The following is a 15251-nucleotide window of genomic DNA, read 5'->3' on the forward strand; positions in this document are numbered from 1 at the left end:
GAAAGTTTTCCACTTGTATCGCTAGCAACGGCATTAGACTTGTGTTTTTTTGTCCCAACGTGGTCTTTTACATCGCTAATTCCTCCGTGTCCGATCGAAAAATCTTGTCTGCACAAGGTGCAATTCGTGTAGTTTTCACCCTTTTTTTTTTTAATTAATGAAAAACCGTATTTTTTATCACTGCAACCGTAACCCGGAATAGGTTGATGAAAACCGTACAAATTACGAGAAAACCGGAGTAGTTGGCAGGTATGCAGTATGTGACGTGTGTAAGAAGGTGCGCTCGCTGTCTGTGAGAGGGAGACACAGGAAAGAGTGAGAAGAGTCTGTCGTGTAATGCCAGCAGCTAAAAGCAACTGCGTGAGATTCCACAGACCTGTGGATGTGTTGAAGGTGTGCTGGAAAATGCGGAACGGAAATTAGGGAGTAGCAGAAAAGTGGAATGTATTATTTAAATCTGTGCGTTGGAAAACACGGACCGGAGTTTTTTTTTAAACTGGATCTGGATCGGCATTTTCCCGTGCCTTGCCGATACGCATTTTTTGGCAAATATCGGCGGCCGATTTGATCCAAACATCCCTAAATGTGACCCCTTTAATGTTCAGCACTTTCTAGGTTTAACCTCAAATTATTATTTTGAAAGGTCAAACTGGTATAAACAAGTACCGTATTTTCCGCACCATAAGGCGCCCTGGGTTATAAGCCGCGCCTTCAATGAACGGCATATTTCAAAACTTTGTCCACCTATAAGACGCCCCCCGTGTTATAAGCCGCATCTAACTGCGCTAAAGGAATGTCAAAAAAACAGTCAGATAGGTCAGTCAAACTTTAATAATATATTAAAAACCAGCGTGATGTGGGCGCGCATGGAGTCGTATATCAACATGGACGGAGCTGCGTGAAAAAAGCCACCCGGCCTCTTCGCGTAAACTTAAACTTACCTTAACCACTCGCTCATCTTTTCTTCATCCATCCCTTCGAGTTAGCTTTTATGATGACGCCGGCTGGAAAGGTCTCTTTTGGCAAGGTCTTCCTTTTGAATATCACCATGGGTGGAAGTTTCTGGCCATTAGCATGGCAAGCTAGAACCACAGTGAAGGATGACTTCTCATTCCCTGTGGTGCGAATATTCACCGTACGTGCTCCCGTTGTATCCACAGTGCGGTTCACAGGAATATCAAAAGTCAGTGGAACCTCGTCCATGTTGATAATGTTCTCTGGCCGGATCTTTTTTTCAGCTATCTTGTTTTTACAATATGCACGGAAAGTAGCCAGCTTTTCTTGAAAGTCTTTAGGCAGTTGCTGTGAAATAGTAGTCCGTGTGCGGATGGAGAGATTGCGTCTTTTCATGAACCGGATCCCTGTCGCTTAGTAGGAGCCATTTTGTGGTCTTTACAGATGTAAACACACAAAGGAAATGAAACGTACGGTAATATCCGCGCGCTTTTTCTTCTTCTACGCGGGCGGGTGGTTGCTTACAGTAGAAGAAGAAGCGCTTCCTGTTCTATGGGGGCGGTTGCTTGCGTAGAAGAAGAAGCACTTCCTCTTCTACGGGGAAAAAAGATGGCGGCTGTTTACCGTAGTTGCGAGACCGAAACTTTATGAAAATTAATCTTAATATTTATCCATATATAAAGCGCACCGGGTTATAAGGCGCACTGTCAGCTTTTGAGAAAATTTGTGGTTTTTAGGTGCGCCTTATAGTGCGGAAAATACGGTAACCAGAACATGATGCCACTAGTTGGTAAGCCAATGGATGGCTTACCAAATGTCATGTACATTCATACTGACCTCTTTCAAGCTCAGAGAATCATTGATAGCATGTGGGCAAGGCTAACTAATTGCCATTTAGCCAATGTAATGATCTCCCTACATATAAGGCTAAGCTTTTCACTTCTCATGCTGCCGTGCTCTTAAACTCGGCAAAATGGCGCCACAAAACCAAAAGCCTGGGCCCTGCACACATGACACAAGGGATTATACGTTCCAGTTGAAATCAGCGAGACTGTGGTGAATAGGACTACTATGGACCGCCCTCACAAGCGCTCTTCTGTGCTTGTGAATGCTGAATGCTGATGACCAATTCCTCTTAGTCAGAACCACAACTGTTCCATGCGACGACTCAGCAGCTCCCACGCAGAAGAATCTTCCTCAATATGTAATTAGATACCTATTTGTGTACTAAAATGAAGAGAATAAACTAAGCTGATGGTTTAAACAGGCAAAACCAGAGAGGCAGCTGCAAACTAAAAATAAGATAATTTGCCTTTGAACTACTGATATCCTGCTTGGGAAGTCACTTCCCTTTTACCAAGAGAAAAACCTTTGACCTACTCAGACAGTGAATTCTTCTACAATAAACTCACTCCTACTGCATTTCCGCCGATAGCGTCGTTCTCCTATCTAAGGAGGTTTTGTCTACCCAGGAACATACTTTTCTTACCCACTGACCGGTCTAACGTTGTACTTCCAGTGGAAGAAATAGAAATAAATACATACAAAAAGCATCTTACCGAAAACAACGAGGATGAAGAGGAAAGTGGCCACTCCGGCTGTGATGTAGAACATGATGCTAATGTGGTGGGCCAGCTCGTCCAGGTCGTCCACGTTAGGCACCAGGATCGGTGGCACCAGGAACCCGATGGCGATACCCAACTGCAAAAAAAATATAGCTCGATTTAATAGACTGCAAAGACAAGATATTTCATGTTCACACTGAGAAACTTTATTTTTTTTTGCAAATATTAGCTCGTTTGGAATTTGATGCCTGCAACATGTTTCAAAAAAGCTGGCACAAGTGGCAAAAAAGAGTGAGAAAGTTGAGGAATGCTCGTCAAAGACTTATTTGGAACATCCCACAGGTGAACAGGCTAATTGGGAACAGGTGGGTGCCATGATTGGGTATAAAAAGCAGCTTCCATGAAATGCTCGGTCATTCACAAACAAGGACGGGGGCGAGGGTCACCACTTTGTCAACAAATGCCTGAGCAAATTGTTTAAGAACAACATTTCTCAACAAGGAATTTAGGGATTTCACCATCTACGCTCTGTAATATCATCAAAAGGTTCAGAGAATGTGGAGAAATCACTGCACGTAAGCCATGATATTACACACCTTGGATCCCTCAGGCGCTACTGCATCAACAAGCCACATCAGTGTGTAAAGGATATCACCACATGGGCTCAGGAACACTTCAGAAAACCACTGTCAGTAACTACAGTTGGTCGCTACATCTGTAAGTGCAAGTGAAAACTCTACTATGCAAAGCCAAAGCCATTTATCAACAACACCCAGAAATGCTTCGCTGGGCCCGAGCTCATCTAAGATGGGCTGATGCAAAGTGGAAAAGTGGTCTGACGAGTCCACATTTCAAATTGTTTTTGGAAACTGTGGGCCAAAGAGGAAAAGAACTAAAGGCAGCATGTGTGATGGTATGGGGGTGTATTAGTGGCCAAGACATGGGTAACTTACACATCTGTGAAGGCACCATTAATGCTGAAAGGTACATACAGCTTTTGAAGCAACATATGTTGTTATCATGGACGCCCCTGCTTATTTCAGCCAAGCCACGTGTTACAACAGCGTGGCTTCATAGTAAAATAGTGTAGGTACTAGACTGGCCTGCCTGTAGTCCAGATATTGAAAATGTGTGAAGGCTAAAATGTGAGAAGGGAGACTGTTGAACAACTTAAGCTGTACATCAAGCAAGAATGGGAAAGAATTCCACTTCAAAAATGTGTCTCCTCAGTTCCCAAACCTTTACTGAGTGTTGTTAAAAGGAAAGGCCATGTAACACACTGGTAAAAATGCCTTTTTTTGCAATGTGTTGCTGCCATTCAATTCTAAGTTCATGATTATTTACAAAAAATAAGAAAGTTTCTCAGTGTGAACATGAAATATCTTGTCTTTGCAGTCTATTCAATTGAATATAAGTTGAAAAGGATTCTCTTTTTATTTACCATTTACACAACCTGACAACTTCACTGCTTTTGGGCTTTGTACTTCCTGGTTGCAGACCAGTACTGCAAGGGTTTTGTCCCTACGTGTAATTGATGGTGGTGCACCGCCACGGCCAAGTAAAAGCCACCCCAACTTAAAACTGAGGGGGATTTTTTTTAAGTAAAAACCAATGTAAGTAAGATATTGTATGAATGTATATACAGGTAAAAGCCAGTAAATTAGAATATTTTGAAAAACTTGATTTATTTCAGTAATTGCATTCAAAAGGTGTAACTTGTACATTATATTTATTCATTGCACACAGACTGATGCATTCAAATGTTTATTTCATTTAATTTTGATGATTTGAAGTGGCAACAAATGAAAATCCAAAATTCCGTGTGTCACAAAATTAGAATATTACTTAAGGCTAATACAAAAAAGGGATTTTTAGAAATGTTGGCCAACTGAAAAGTATGAAAATGAAAAATATGAGCATGTACAATACTCAATACTTGGTTGGAGCTCCTTTTGCCTCAATTACTGCGTTAATGCGGCGTGGCATGGAGTCGATGAGTTTCTGGCACTGCTCAGGTGTTATGAGAGCCCAGGTTGCTCTGATAGTGGCCTTCAACTCTTCTGCGTTTTTGGGTCTGGCATTCTGCATCTTCCTTTTCACAATACCCCACAGATTTTCTATCGGGCTAAGGTCAGGGGAGTTGGCGGGCCAATTTAGAACAGAAATACCATGGTCCATAAACCAGGCACGGGTAGATTTTGCGCTGTGTGCAGGCGCCAAGTCCTGTTGGAACTTGAAATCTCCATCTCCATAGAGCAGGTCAGCAGCAGGAAGCATGAAGTGCTCTAAAACTTGCTGGTAGACGGCTGCGTTGACCCTGGATGTCAGGAAACAGAGTGGACCGACACCAGCAGATGACATGGCACCCCAAACCATCACTGATGGTGGAAACTTTACACTAGACTTCAGGCAACGTGGATCCTGTGCCTCTCCTGTCTTCCTCCAGACTCTGGGACCTCGATTTCCAAAGGAAATGCAAAATTTGCATGGTTGGGTGATGGTTTGGGGTGCCATGTCATCTGCTGGTGTCGGTCCACTCTGTTTCCTGAGATCCAGGGTCAACGCAGCCGTCTACCAGCAAGTTTTAGATCATTCAAATCATCAAAATTAAATGAAATAAACATTTGAATGCATCAGTCTGTGTGCAATGAATAAATATAATGTACAAGTTACACCTTTTGAATGCAATTACTGAAATAAATCAAGTTTTTCAAAATATTCTAATTTACTGGCTTTTACCTGTATATATATATATATATATATATATATATATATATATATATATATATATATATATATATATATATATATATATATATATATATATATATATATATATATATTTACGCACTATTGACTAGTAAAAACTTGGCCACTGAAAAGTTTCCAAAGACTTTGACTGCCGAAACAGTACAAATAATACATTTTTTTTTTTACATTTATTTAGCTGTGGTAAAAAAAAACATGCGTCATTGCCAATTATGCAAATGATGATGCTTCATATTGACCCCGCCCTGACCACACCCCCACCGTATATTGGCAATCAGTGGGTAACACTGACATTGTCTTATTTACTTGAATCCAGTGTTTTTCAACCACTGTGCCGCGGCACACTAGTGTGCCGTGAGATGTTGATGTGTGTGGTTGTAGACCACATGAGAGGTAATACTGTAGCAATATGTTTGAGGGTTCTTGTAGACCACATGAGAAGTAATACTGTAGCAATATGTTTCTAAGGGTGGTTGTAGACCACATGAGAGGTAATACTGTAGCAATATGTTTGAGGGTTCTTGTAGACCACATGAGAAGTAATACTGTAGCAATATGTTTCTAAGGGTGGTTGTAGACCACATGAGAAGTAATACTGTAGCAATATGTTTATAAGGGTGGTTGTAGACCACATGAGAAGTAATACTGTAGCAATATGTTGAAGTGTGTGGTTGTAGACCACATGAGAAGTAATACTGTAGCAATATGTTTCTAAGGATGGTTGTAGACCACATGAGAAGTAATACTGTAGCAATATGTTTGTAAGGGTGGTTGTAGACCACATGAGAAGTAATACTGTAGCAATATGTTTGAGGGTGGTTGTAGACCACAAGAGAAGTAATACTGTAGCAATATGTTGAAGTGTGTGGTTGTAGACCACATGAGAAGTAATACTGAAGCAATATGTTTGAGGGTGGTTGTAGACCACATGAGAAGTAATACTGTAGCAATATGTTTGAGGGTGGTTGTAGAACACATGAGAAGTAATACTGTAGCAATATGTTTATGAGGGTGGTTGTAGACCACATGAGAAGTGTAGAGTTGACAGCATGGTGTTAGAAGTGTCACACAGACCCTAAAAGTCCTGTGGGACTCTGGCATCCCACAGAATGCACATTCAGCAGACAGACGCCTCAGGCAGACTGTTGTCCAAACCTGGTTTCCAAGAACCCCAATGGCACAGGCGCTGGAGACCTCCTCCTCCCCGAACCACACAGAGGCCAGATAAGACGGAATCCCCAGCACAAAGACTGTCGCCACCGAGCAAACCAACTGTCCAAAGAAGGTGAGGGCAAACAAAGTTGGACGGGCGCTGCCCACTTTAATCCAAGCGCCGATGCAATTAAAGGCCGAGCCAGCCAGGACCGCGTCCCGGATGCCCCTGTGGTCCAGAAGCCACAGGACAGGCAGGATGAGCAGGATGTAGGTGAGCAGATAGACCATGGCCAGCCAGTCTATGGCCAGAGCGTCTATGTTGTAGAACTTGATGAAGATGTTGCTGATGATGCCGTACTGCAGCCACATGAAGGCGTTGCTGGCCGACACGGCGCTGAAGACAAACAGCATGAGCCAGCGACGACGGTACAGCTTTGTCTCAGACTCTCTTTGGAACACCTGGTCATCCATCAAACACAAGCGGGACTCGCTGGGACTTAAAGGTCCCGGAGTCCACTGCACGGACGCCAAGCCTGGAGCCGGAGTCTTTGAGCGCGTGGAGCTTTTCATCCTTTCTTCACGGGTGAACTCTGAATTTGCACGGTTGCCTTTTAAAGTATTGTTCCAGGGCATGGCATGAGGTGAGGGTTCTTCAGATTCTCTCCAGGTCCAGTATGCACAGTGCAGCCTGTATGCTTGTCACAAGGAGCTGCTGAGGACGCATTGTCATGGTCATTGCATCTGGTGGCGAGGAGCAGGCTTTACGCCACATGTCACATGACCACCAACATTCCAGCTGCAACGCTCAAAAACCAGGACACAATTGGCTAAACATCAGCAGGATAATGCTCGTCCAGAACTACTTTGAGCAGAGGTGGGTAGTAACGCGCTACATTTACTCCGTTACATCTACTTGAGTAACTTTTGGGATAAATTGTACTTCTAAGAGTAGTTTTAATGCAACATACTTTTACTTTTACTTGAGTATATTTATAGAGAAGAAACGCTACTTTTACTCCGCTACTTTTATCTACATTCAGCTCCCTACTCGCTACTAATTTTGATCCATCTGTTAATGCACGCTTTGTTTGTTTTGGTCTGTCAGACAGACCTTCATAGTGCCTGCGTTTCAACAAATACAGTCACTGGTGACGTTCACTCCGTTCCACCAATCAGATGCAGTCACTGGTGACGTTGGACCAATCAAACAGAGCCAGGCGGTCACATGACCTGACTTAAACAAGTTGAAAAACGTATTCGGGTGTTACCATTTAGTGGTCAATTGTACGGAATATGTACTGTACTGTGCAATCTACTAATATAAGTTCCAATCAATCAATCAAAAGTGTGAAGGAAAAAATACCCTTTTTTATTTCAACCGTATATCCCGTCAAAAGCCTAAAGACTGACTACACAGTTCCTGTCTTCACAATAAAAGTGCCGCTCCATCGCGCCTGCGCTTTCAAAATAAGAGTCTCCGAAAGCCAGCGCAAACAAGCTAGCAAGCTAGCAAGCTACGGAGTTTGCCGCCAATGTATTTCTTGTAAAGTGTATAAAAACAAATATGGAAGCTGGACAAATAAGAAGCCAAAAACCAACCACTTTCATGTGGTATTAAGACAGAAAGGAGGAACTTTTTTTCTCCTCCATTTGAAAACGTGGACGTTATCATCACTACTGTCTGATTCCAATCAATGCAAGTCATCAGAATCAGGTAATACACCAACTTATATTCTTGTCTTCATGAAAGAAAGGAATCTATATGTGTTAAACATGCATGTATATTCATTAAAACACCTTTAACATGTAAACAAAAACGGCAAAATAAATAAATATAAATTATATACTGTATATATCAATGTATGTATATATATATATATGTGTATATATATATGTGTGTGTGTGTATATATATATATATATATATATATATATATATATATATATATATATATATATGTATGTGTGTGTGTGTATGTTACTCATCAGTTACTCAGTACTTGAGTAGTTTTTTCACAACATACATTTTACTTTTACTCAAGTAAATATTTAGGTGACTACTCCTTACTTTTACTTGAGTAATAAATCTCTAGAGTAACAGTACTCTTACTTGAGTACAATTTCTGGCTACTCTACCCACCTCTGACTTTGAGTAGGACCACTGTGCTATGATGACCCTTAGGTTGCATTCCTTCCAGCACATGTATGTTAACGCATGCACCTTGAATACCAATCCCAAAGCTGTAAAGACTGACTTAGAAGGTTTTCTACTTAAGAAGGTCAATATGCGCTTCAAAAAACAAAATGATGGGTGGAAAAAAAATGTATGTGAAAGTTAACGAGTGTTGTTTGTCCCTAACACGTTAACTTCTGAAAGGACACAGTGGACTCATTCTCAATGCGTCCTCTTTTTTTTGTTTTTTTTTATACCAGCGTCACGTTGTGTACCGTATTTTCCGCACCATAAGGCGCCCTGGGTTATAAGCCGCGCCTTCAATGAACGGCATATTTCAAAACTTTGTCCACCTATAAGCCGCCCCGTGTTATAAGCCGCATCTAACTGCGCTAAAGGAATGTCAAAAAAACAGTCAGATAGGTCAGTCAAACTTTAATATATTAAAAACCAGCGTGATGTGGGCGCGCATGGAGTCGTATATCAACATGGACGGAGCTGCGTGAAAAAAGCCACCCGGCCTCTTGGCGTAAACTTACCTTAACCACTCGCTCATCTTTTCTTCATCCATCCATCCCTTCGAGTTAGCTTTTATGATGACGCCGGCTGGAAAGGTCTCTTTTGGCAAGGTCTTCCTTTTGAATATCACCATGGGTGGAAGTTTCTGGCCATTAGCATGGCAAGCTAGAACCACAGTGAAGGATGACTTCTCATTCCCTGTGGTGCGAATATTCACCGTACGTGCTCCCGTTGTATCCACAGTGCGGTTCACAGGAATATCAAAAGTCAGTGGAACCTCGTCCATGTTGATAATGTTCTCTGGCCGGATCTTATTTTCAGCTATCTTGTTTTTACAATATGCACGGAAAGTAGCCGGCTTTTCTTGAAAGTCTTTAGGCAGTTGCTGTGAAATAGTAGTCCGTGTGCGGATGGAGAGATTGCGTCTTTTCATGAACCGGAAACCTGTCGCTTAGTAGGAGCCATTTTGTGGTCTTCACAGATGTAAACACACAAAGGAAATGAAACGTACGGTAATATCCGCGCGCTTCTTCTTCTTCTTCTTCTTCTACGCGGGCGGGTGGTTGCTTACAGTAGAAGAAGAAGCGCTTCCTGTTCTATGGGGGCGGGTGCTTACCTTGGCGGTTGCTTGCGTAGAAGAAGAAGCACTTCCTCTTCTACGGGGAAAAAAGATGGCGGCTGTTTACCGTAGTTGCGAGACCGAAACTTTATGAAAATGAATCTTAATATTAATCCATATATAAAGCGCACTGTCAGCTTTTGAGAAAATTTGTGGTTTTTAGGTGTGCCTTATAGTGCGGAAAATACGGTAAATGGTAAATAAAAAGAGAATACAACAAATCCTTTTCAACTTATATTCAATTGAATAGACTGCAAAGACAAGATATTTCATGTTCACACTGGAAAACCTTGTTATTTTTTGCAAATATTAGCTCATTTGATGGCTGCAACATGTTTCAAAAAAGCTTGCACAAGTGGCAAAAAAAGAGTGAGGAAAGTTGAGGAATGATCACCAAAGACTTATTTGGAACATCCCACAGGTGAACAGGCTAATTGGGAACAGGTGGGTGCCATGATTGGCTATAAAAGCAGCTTCCATGAAATGCTCACTCATTCACAAACAAGAACGGGGCGAGGGTCACCACTTTGTTCAGTGTTGGGACTACTTTGTAACGCCTTACTGTAACGCCGTTAGTTTCGGCGGTAACTAGTAATCTAATGCGTTACTTTTTATATTCAGTAACTCAGTTACCGTTACTAGTGATGGGTTGATGAGGCGTCATGAAGCGTTTCGACACATTGCAAAACTGTATTGATACTGTGTCACTAAATACTGACATCTGCTGGACATTAAAAATCCCTACAGGCAACCTATGGACCGACTCAACTGACACTGATTTGATGCCCTAGTACAGGGGTCACCAACCTTTTTGAAACCAAAAACTACTTCTTGGGTACTGATTAATGCAAAGGGCTACCAGTTTGATACACACTTAAATAAATAAATATATTGTCATTTGTAAGTTACACGTAAGTGTGATTTAAACAAGAATAGCTAAATAAATACATTTGTATATATAAAAAATGGGTATTTCTGTCTGTCATTCCGTCGTACATTTTTTTTCCTTTTACAGAAGGTTTTTTGTAGAGAATAAATGATGAAAAAAACCACTTAATTGAACGGTTTAAAAGAGGAGAAAACACGAAAAAAATTCAAATAAAACTTTGAAACATAGTTTATCTTCAATTTCGACTCTTTAAAATTCAAAATTCAACCGAAAAAAGAAGAGAAAAACTAGCTAATTTGAATCTTTTTGAAAAAATTAAAAAAAGAATTTATGGAACATCATTAGTCATTTTTCCTGATTAAGATACATTTTAGAATTTTGATGACATGTTTTAAATTGGTTAAAATCCAATCTGCACTTTGTTAGAATATTTAACAAATTGGACCAAGCTATATTTCTAACAAAGACAAATCAGTATTTCTTCTAGATTTTCCAGAACAAAAATTTTAAAAGAAATTCAAAATAGTTTGAAATAAGATTTACATTTGATTCTACAGATTTTCTAGATTTGCCAGAATAATTTTTTGGAATTTTAATCATAGTAAGTTTGAAGAAATATTTCACAAATATTCTTCGTCGAAAAAACAGAAGCAAAAATATTTATTATTCTTTACAATAAAAAAAAAAAAAAATTTACTTGAACATTGATTTAAATTGTCAGGAAAGAAGAAGAAATGTAAAAGGTAAAAAGGTATATTTGTTTAAAAATCCTAAAATCATTTTTAAGGTTGTATTTTTTCTCTAAAATTGTATTTCTAAAAGAATTAAGAAGCAAAGTAAAAAAATAAATGAATTTATTTAAACAAGTGAAGACCCATCCATCCATCCATTTTCTACCGCTTATTCCAAGTGAAGACCAAGTCTTTCAAATATTTTCGTGGATTTTCAAATTCTATTTGAGTTTTGTCTCTTTTAGAATTAAAAATGTCGAGCAAAGCGAGACCAGCTTGCTATTAAATAAATCAAATTTAAAAAAATAGAGGCAGCTCACTGGTAAGTGCTGCTCTTTGAGCTATTTTTAGAACAGGCCAGCGGGCGACTGATCTGGTCCTTACGGGCTACCTGGTGACCGCGGGCACCGCGTTGGTGACCCCTGCCCTAGTATATACAATAATATAAACCAAGTCATTGTATTTCATTTAGGATTATTTCATATCTTCATTTAAATAAAAATATATTTGTATCTTTTTTAGATAGTCAATAAATAATGTGAACATGTATCATAACATGGAAATCTAAGAGAACGTGTTGTGGATGATTGTGGACTGGGAATTGTTTTAATTTTATTTTTTTACACATTTTTATTAAAAAAAAAAAAATAAGTTTTTTCGACGTATTACATTTTAGACGATTTCTCTTTTTAGTTATTATTTCTCCGGCTGTAGAAAAGAGCCGCTCACAGGGCACAGAGGAGGCGACACAGTTGGCGTATCGGTCACGTGACCAAAACAGCTCATGATCGGTCACGTGACTTTCTAAAAGCGGTACGCGCACCGACACAGGGTTTTGCTCTATGAGCTCCACGCATGCGCCGATGCATCGGTGTTGCCGGACCCATCACTAACCGTTACTACATGATGCTCTACTGGGTTACTTTACGTTATTTTTTATGTAGTATCGGCTAGAAAAAGAAGATCTGAGTGTGTTTTATTGGAGCGCTGCGGTGGAAAAGAAAAGGCGTGCTTTGTGTGGGTGGGGGCACTCCCAGACCGTAGTTGAGGGGCACAGGGGAGACGTTCCTCCAGGGCCTATGTACTTCGGGGCTAACAACCTTCACTTCACCTGGAAATGGGTCTTTACAGCTGAGGGTGAATGACGAGGCCCGCGGTTTGTTGCAACTTTGTGACTTTATTGGACGCAGCCATGAACCAAGCTAGAGCACCCGCACGCACTCACTGTTGCCGCTCGCTCACCTCTCTCGCCCACTCACTCACTGCCGTCACTCACCTCACATGCTGTCATAGCTTAAAGGGCCACACACACACACACACATACACACGCTACTCTCATAACAACTAAAAAGACATCATGGCGAAGCCAGAAGTCGAGTTTCTTAACATGGAGACATTCTCAATACTTTTCTTTTGTCGAGCACAAAGAAAATAGCATTTTAGTTCAATGTAAGTTGTGTCTTGGATCAAAGATCCTATCTACTTCAAGTTAAAGTGCCATTATGTTGCAGCTATTTAAAATAGTTTTGTCAATTTGTTCTGGCCTGAAATAAATTGACCCTTTGAAACATATCTTTGTGTGTTGTATGTAGACCACATTGTTTGTGTGTTGTATGTAGACAACATTGTTTGTGTGTTGTATGTAGACCGCATTGTTTGTGTGTTGTATGTAGACCACATTGTTTGTGTGTTGTATGTAGAGCACATTGTTTGTGTGTTGTATGTAGAGCACATTGTTTGTGTGTTGTATGTCAAGTTGATCAACAGATTGTATTATTCTCCAGTGCAATAACAGTACTGAAATGAAGGCTAAAAGGGCATTAATGGGAGCCTTAAAAAAGAAAAAGAAAAAAAAGAAAGAAGTAAATGGTTACTTTTCACAGTAAATCGTTACTTTTTGGTGTAAGTAATTGAGTTAGTAACTGAGTTACTTTTGAAATAAAGTAACTAGTTACTGTTTTTCAGTAACTAACTCAACACTGCTATCATTGCTACTTGAACTTTAACTTAACTAATCGGAGGCGTATCGATCGGGACATCACTATCAACAACGTGCTTTTTTGTGACTGTAACCTTCCTTCAAGCCGTAAGACTCTTGAACGCATCATAATTAAATTATCCCCTCAACTCCCCCCAAAATTGATTAACTCGCTGGAATAAAAAAAGACAATATAACATACCGTATTTTCCGCACTATTAGCCGCACCTAAAAACCACAAATTTACTCAAAAGCTGACAGTGCGGCTTATAACCCGGTGCGCTTTATATATGGATAAATATTAAGATTCATTTTCATAAAGTTTCGGTCTCGCAACTACGGTAAACAGCCGCCATCTTTTTTCCCCGTAGAAGAGGAAGTGCTTCTTCTTCTACGCAAGCAACCGCCAAGGTAAGCACCCGCCCCCATAGAAGAGGAAGCGCTTCTTCTTCCACTGTAAGCAACCACCCGCCCGCGTAGAAGAAGAAGAAGAAGCGCGCGGATATTACGTTTCATTTCCTTTGTGTGTTTACATCTGTAAAGACCACAAAATGGCTCCTACTAAGCGACAGGTTTCCGGTTCATGAAAAGACGCAATCTCTCCATCCGCACACGGACTACTATTTCACAGCAACTGCCTAAAGACTTTCAAGAAAAGCTGGCTACTTTCCGTGCATATTGTAAAAACAAGATAGCTGAAAAAAAGATCCGGCCAGAGAACATTATCAACATGGACGAGGTTCCACTGACTTTTGATATTCCTGTGAACCGCACTGTGGATACAACGGGAGCACGTACGGTGAATATTCGCACCACAGGGAATGAGAAGTCATCCTTCACTGTGGTTCTAGCTTGCCATGCTAATGGCCAGAAACTTCCACCCATGGTGATATTCAAAAGGAAGACCTTGCCAAAAGAGACCTTTCCAGCCGGCGTCATCATAAAAGCTAACTCGAAGGGATGGATGGATGAAGAAAAGATGAGCGAGTGGTTAAGGTAAGTTTAAGTTTACGCGAAGAGGCCGGGTGGCTTTTTTCACGCAGCTCCGTCCATGTTGATATACGACTCCATGCGCGCCCACATCACGCTGGTTTTTAATATATTATTAAAGTTTGACTGACCTATCTGACTGTTTTTTTGACATTCCTTTAGCGCAGTTAGATGCGGCTTATAACACGGGGCGTCTTATAGGTGGACAAAGTTTTGAAATATGCCGTTCATTGAAGGCGCGGCTTATAACCCAGGGCGCCTTATGGTGCGGAAAATATGGTAGTTACTGTTTTTCAGTAACTAACTCAACACTGCTATCATTGCTACTTGAACTTGAACTTAACTAATCGGAGGCGGATCGATCGGGACATCACTATCAACAACGTGCTTTTTTGTGACTGTAACCTTCCCTCAAGCCGTAAGACTCTTGAACGCATCATAATTAAATTAAATTATCCCCTCAACTCCCCCCAAAATTGATTAACTCGCTGGAATAAAAAAAGACAATATAACATACGTCCATAAACGCAGAGGTGGGTAGTAACGCGCTACATTTACTCCGTTACATCTACTTGAGTAACTTTTGGGATAAATTGTACTTCTAAGAGTAGTTTTATTGCAACATACTTTTACTTGAGTATATTTATAGAGAAGAAACGCTACTTTTACTCCGCTACTTTTATCTACATTCAGCTCGCTACTCGCTACTAATTTTTATCGATCTGTTAATGCACGCTTTGTTTGTTTTGGTCTGTCAGACAGACCTTCATAGTGCCTGCGTTTCAACAAATGCAGTCACTGGTGACGTTCACTCCGTTCCACCAATCAGATGCAGTCACTGGTGACGTTGGACCAATCAAACAGAGCCAGGGGTCACATGACCTGACTTAAACAAGTTGAAAAACTTATT

The 15251-nt window shown here is 40.6% G+C and overlaps 1 protein-coding gene across 3 annotated transcripts in view; it reads right to left on the reverse strand.

Moving 5' to 3' along the window:
* LOC133623653 (choline/ethanolamine transporter flvcr2b-like) overlaps nucleotides 1-15251 on the reverse strand; it is a 67555-nt gene that overhangs the window by 49774 nt on the left and 2530 nt on the right. For all 3 annotated transcript variants that reach the window (XM_061986907.2, XM_061986906.2, XM_061986908.2), the window contains exon 2: nucleotides 2514-2655. In XM_061986907.2, coding sequence (XP_061842891.1) covers nucleotides 2514-2655 — 142 coding nt within the window. The remainder of the gene's footprint in view (nucleotides 1-2513; nucleotides 2656-15251) is intronic.

Source organism: Nerophis lumbriciformis, linkage group LG26 (assembly GCF_033978685.3).
Source record: "Nerophis lumbriciformis linkage group LG26, RoL_Nlum_v2.1, whole genome shotgun sequence".
NCBI classification, from domain to species: Eukaryota; Metazoa; Chordata; class Actinopteri; order Syngnathiformes; family Syngnathidae; genus Nerophis; species Nerophis lumbriciformis.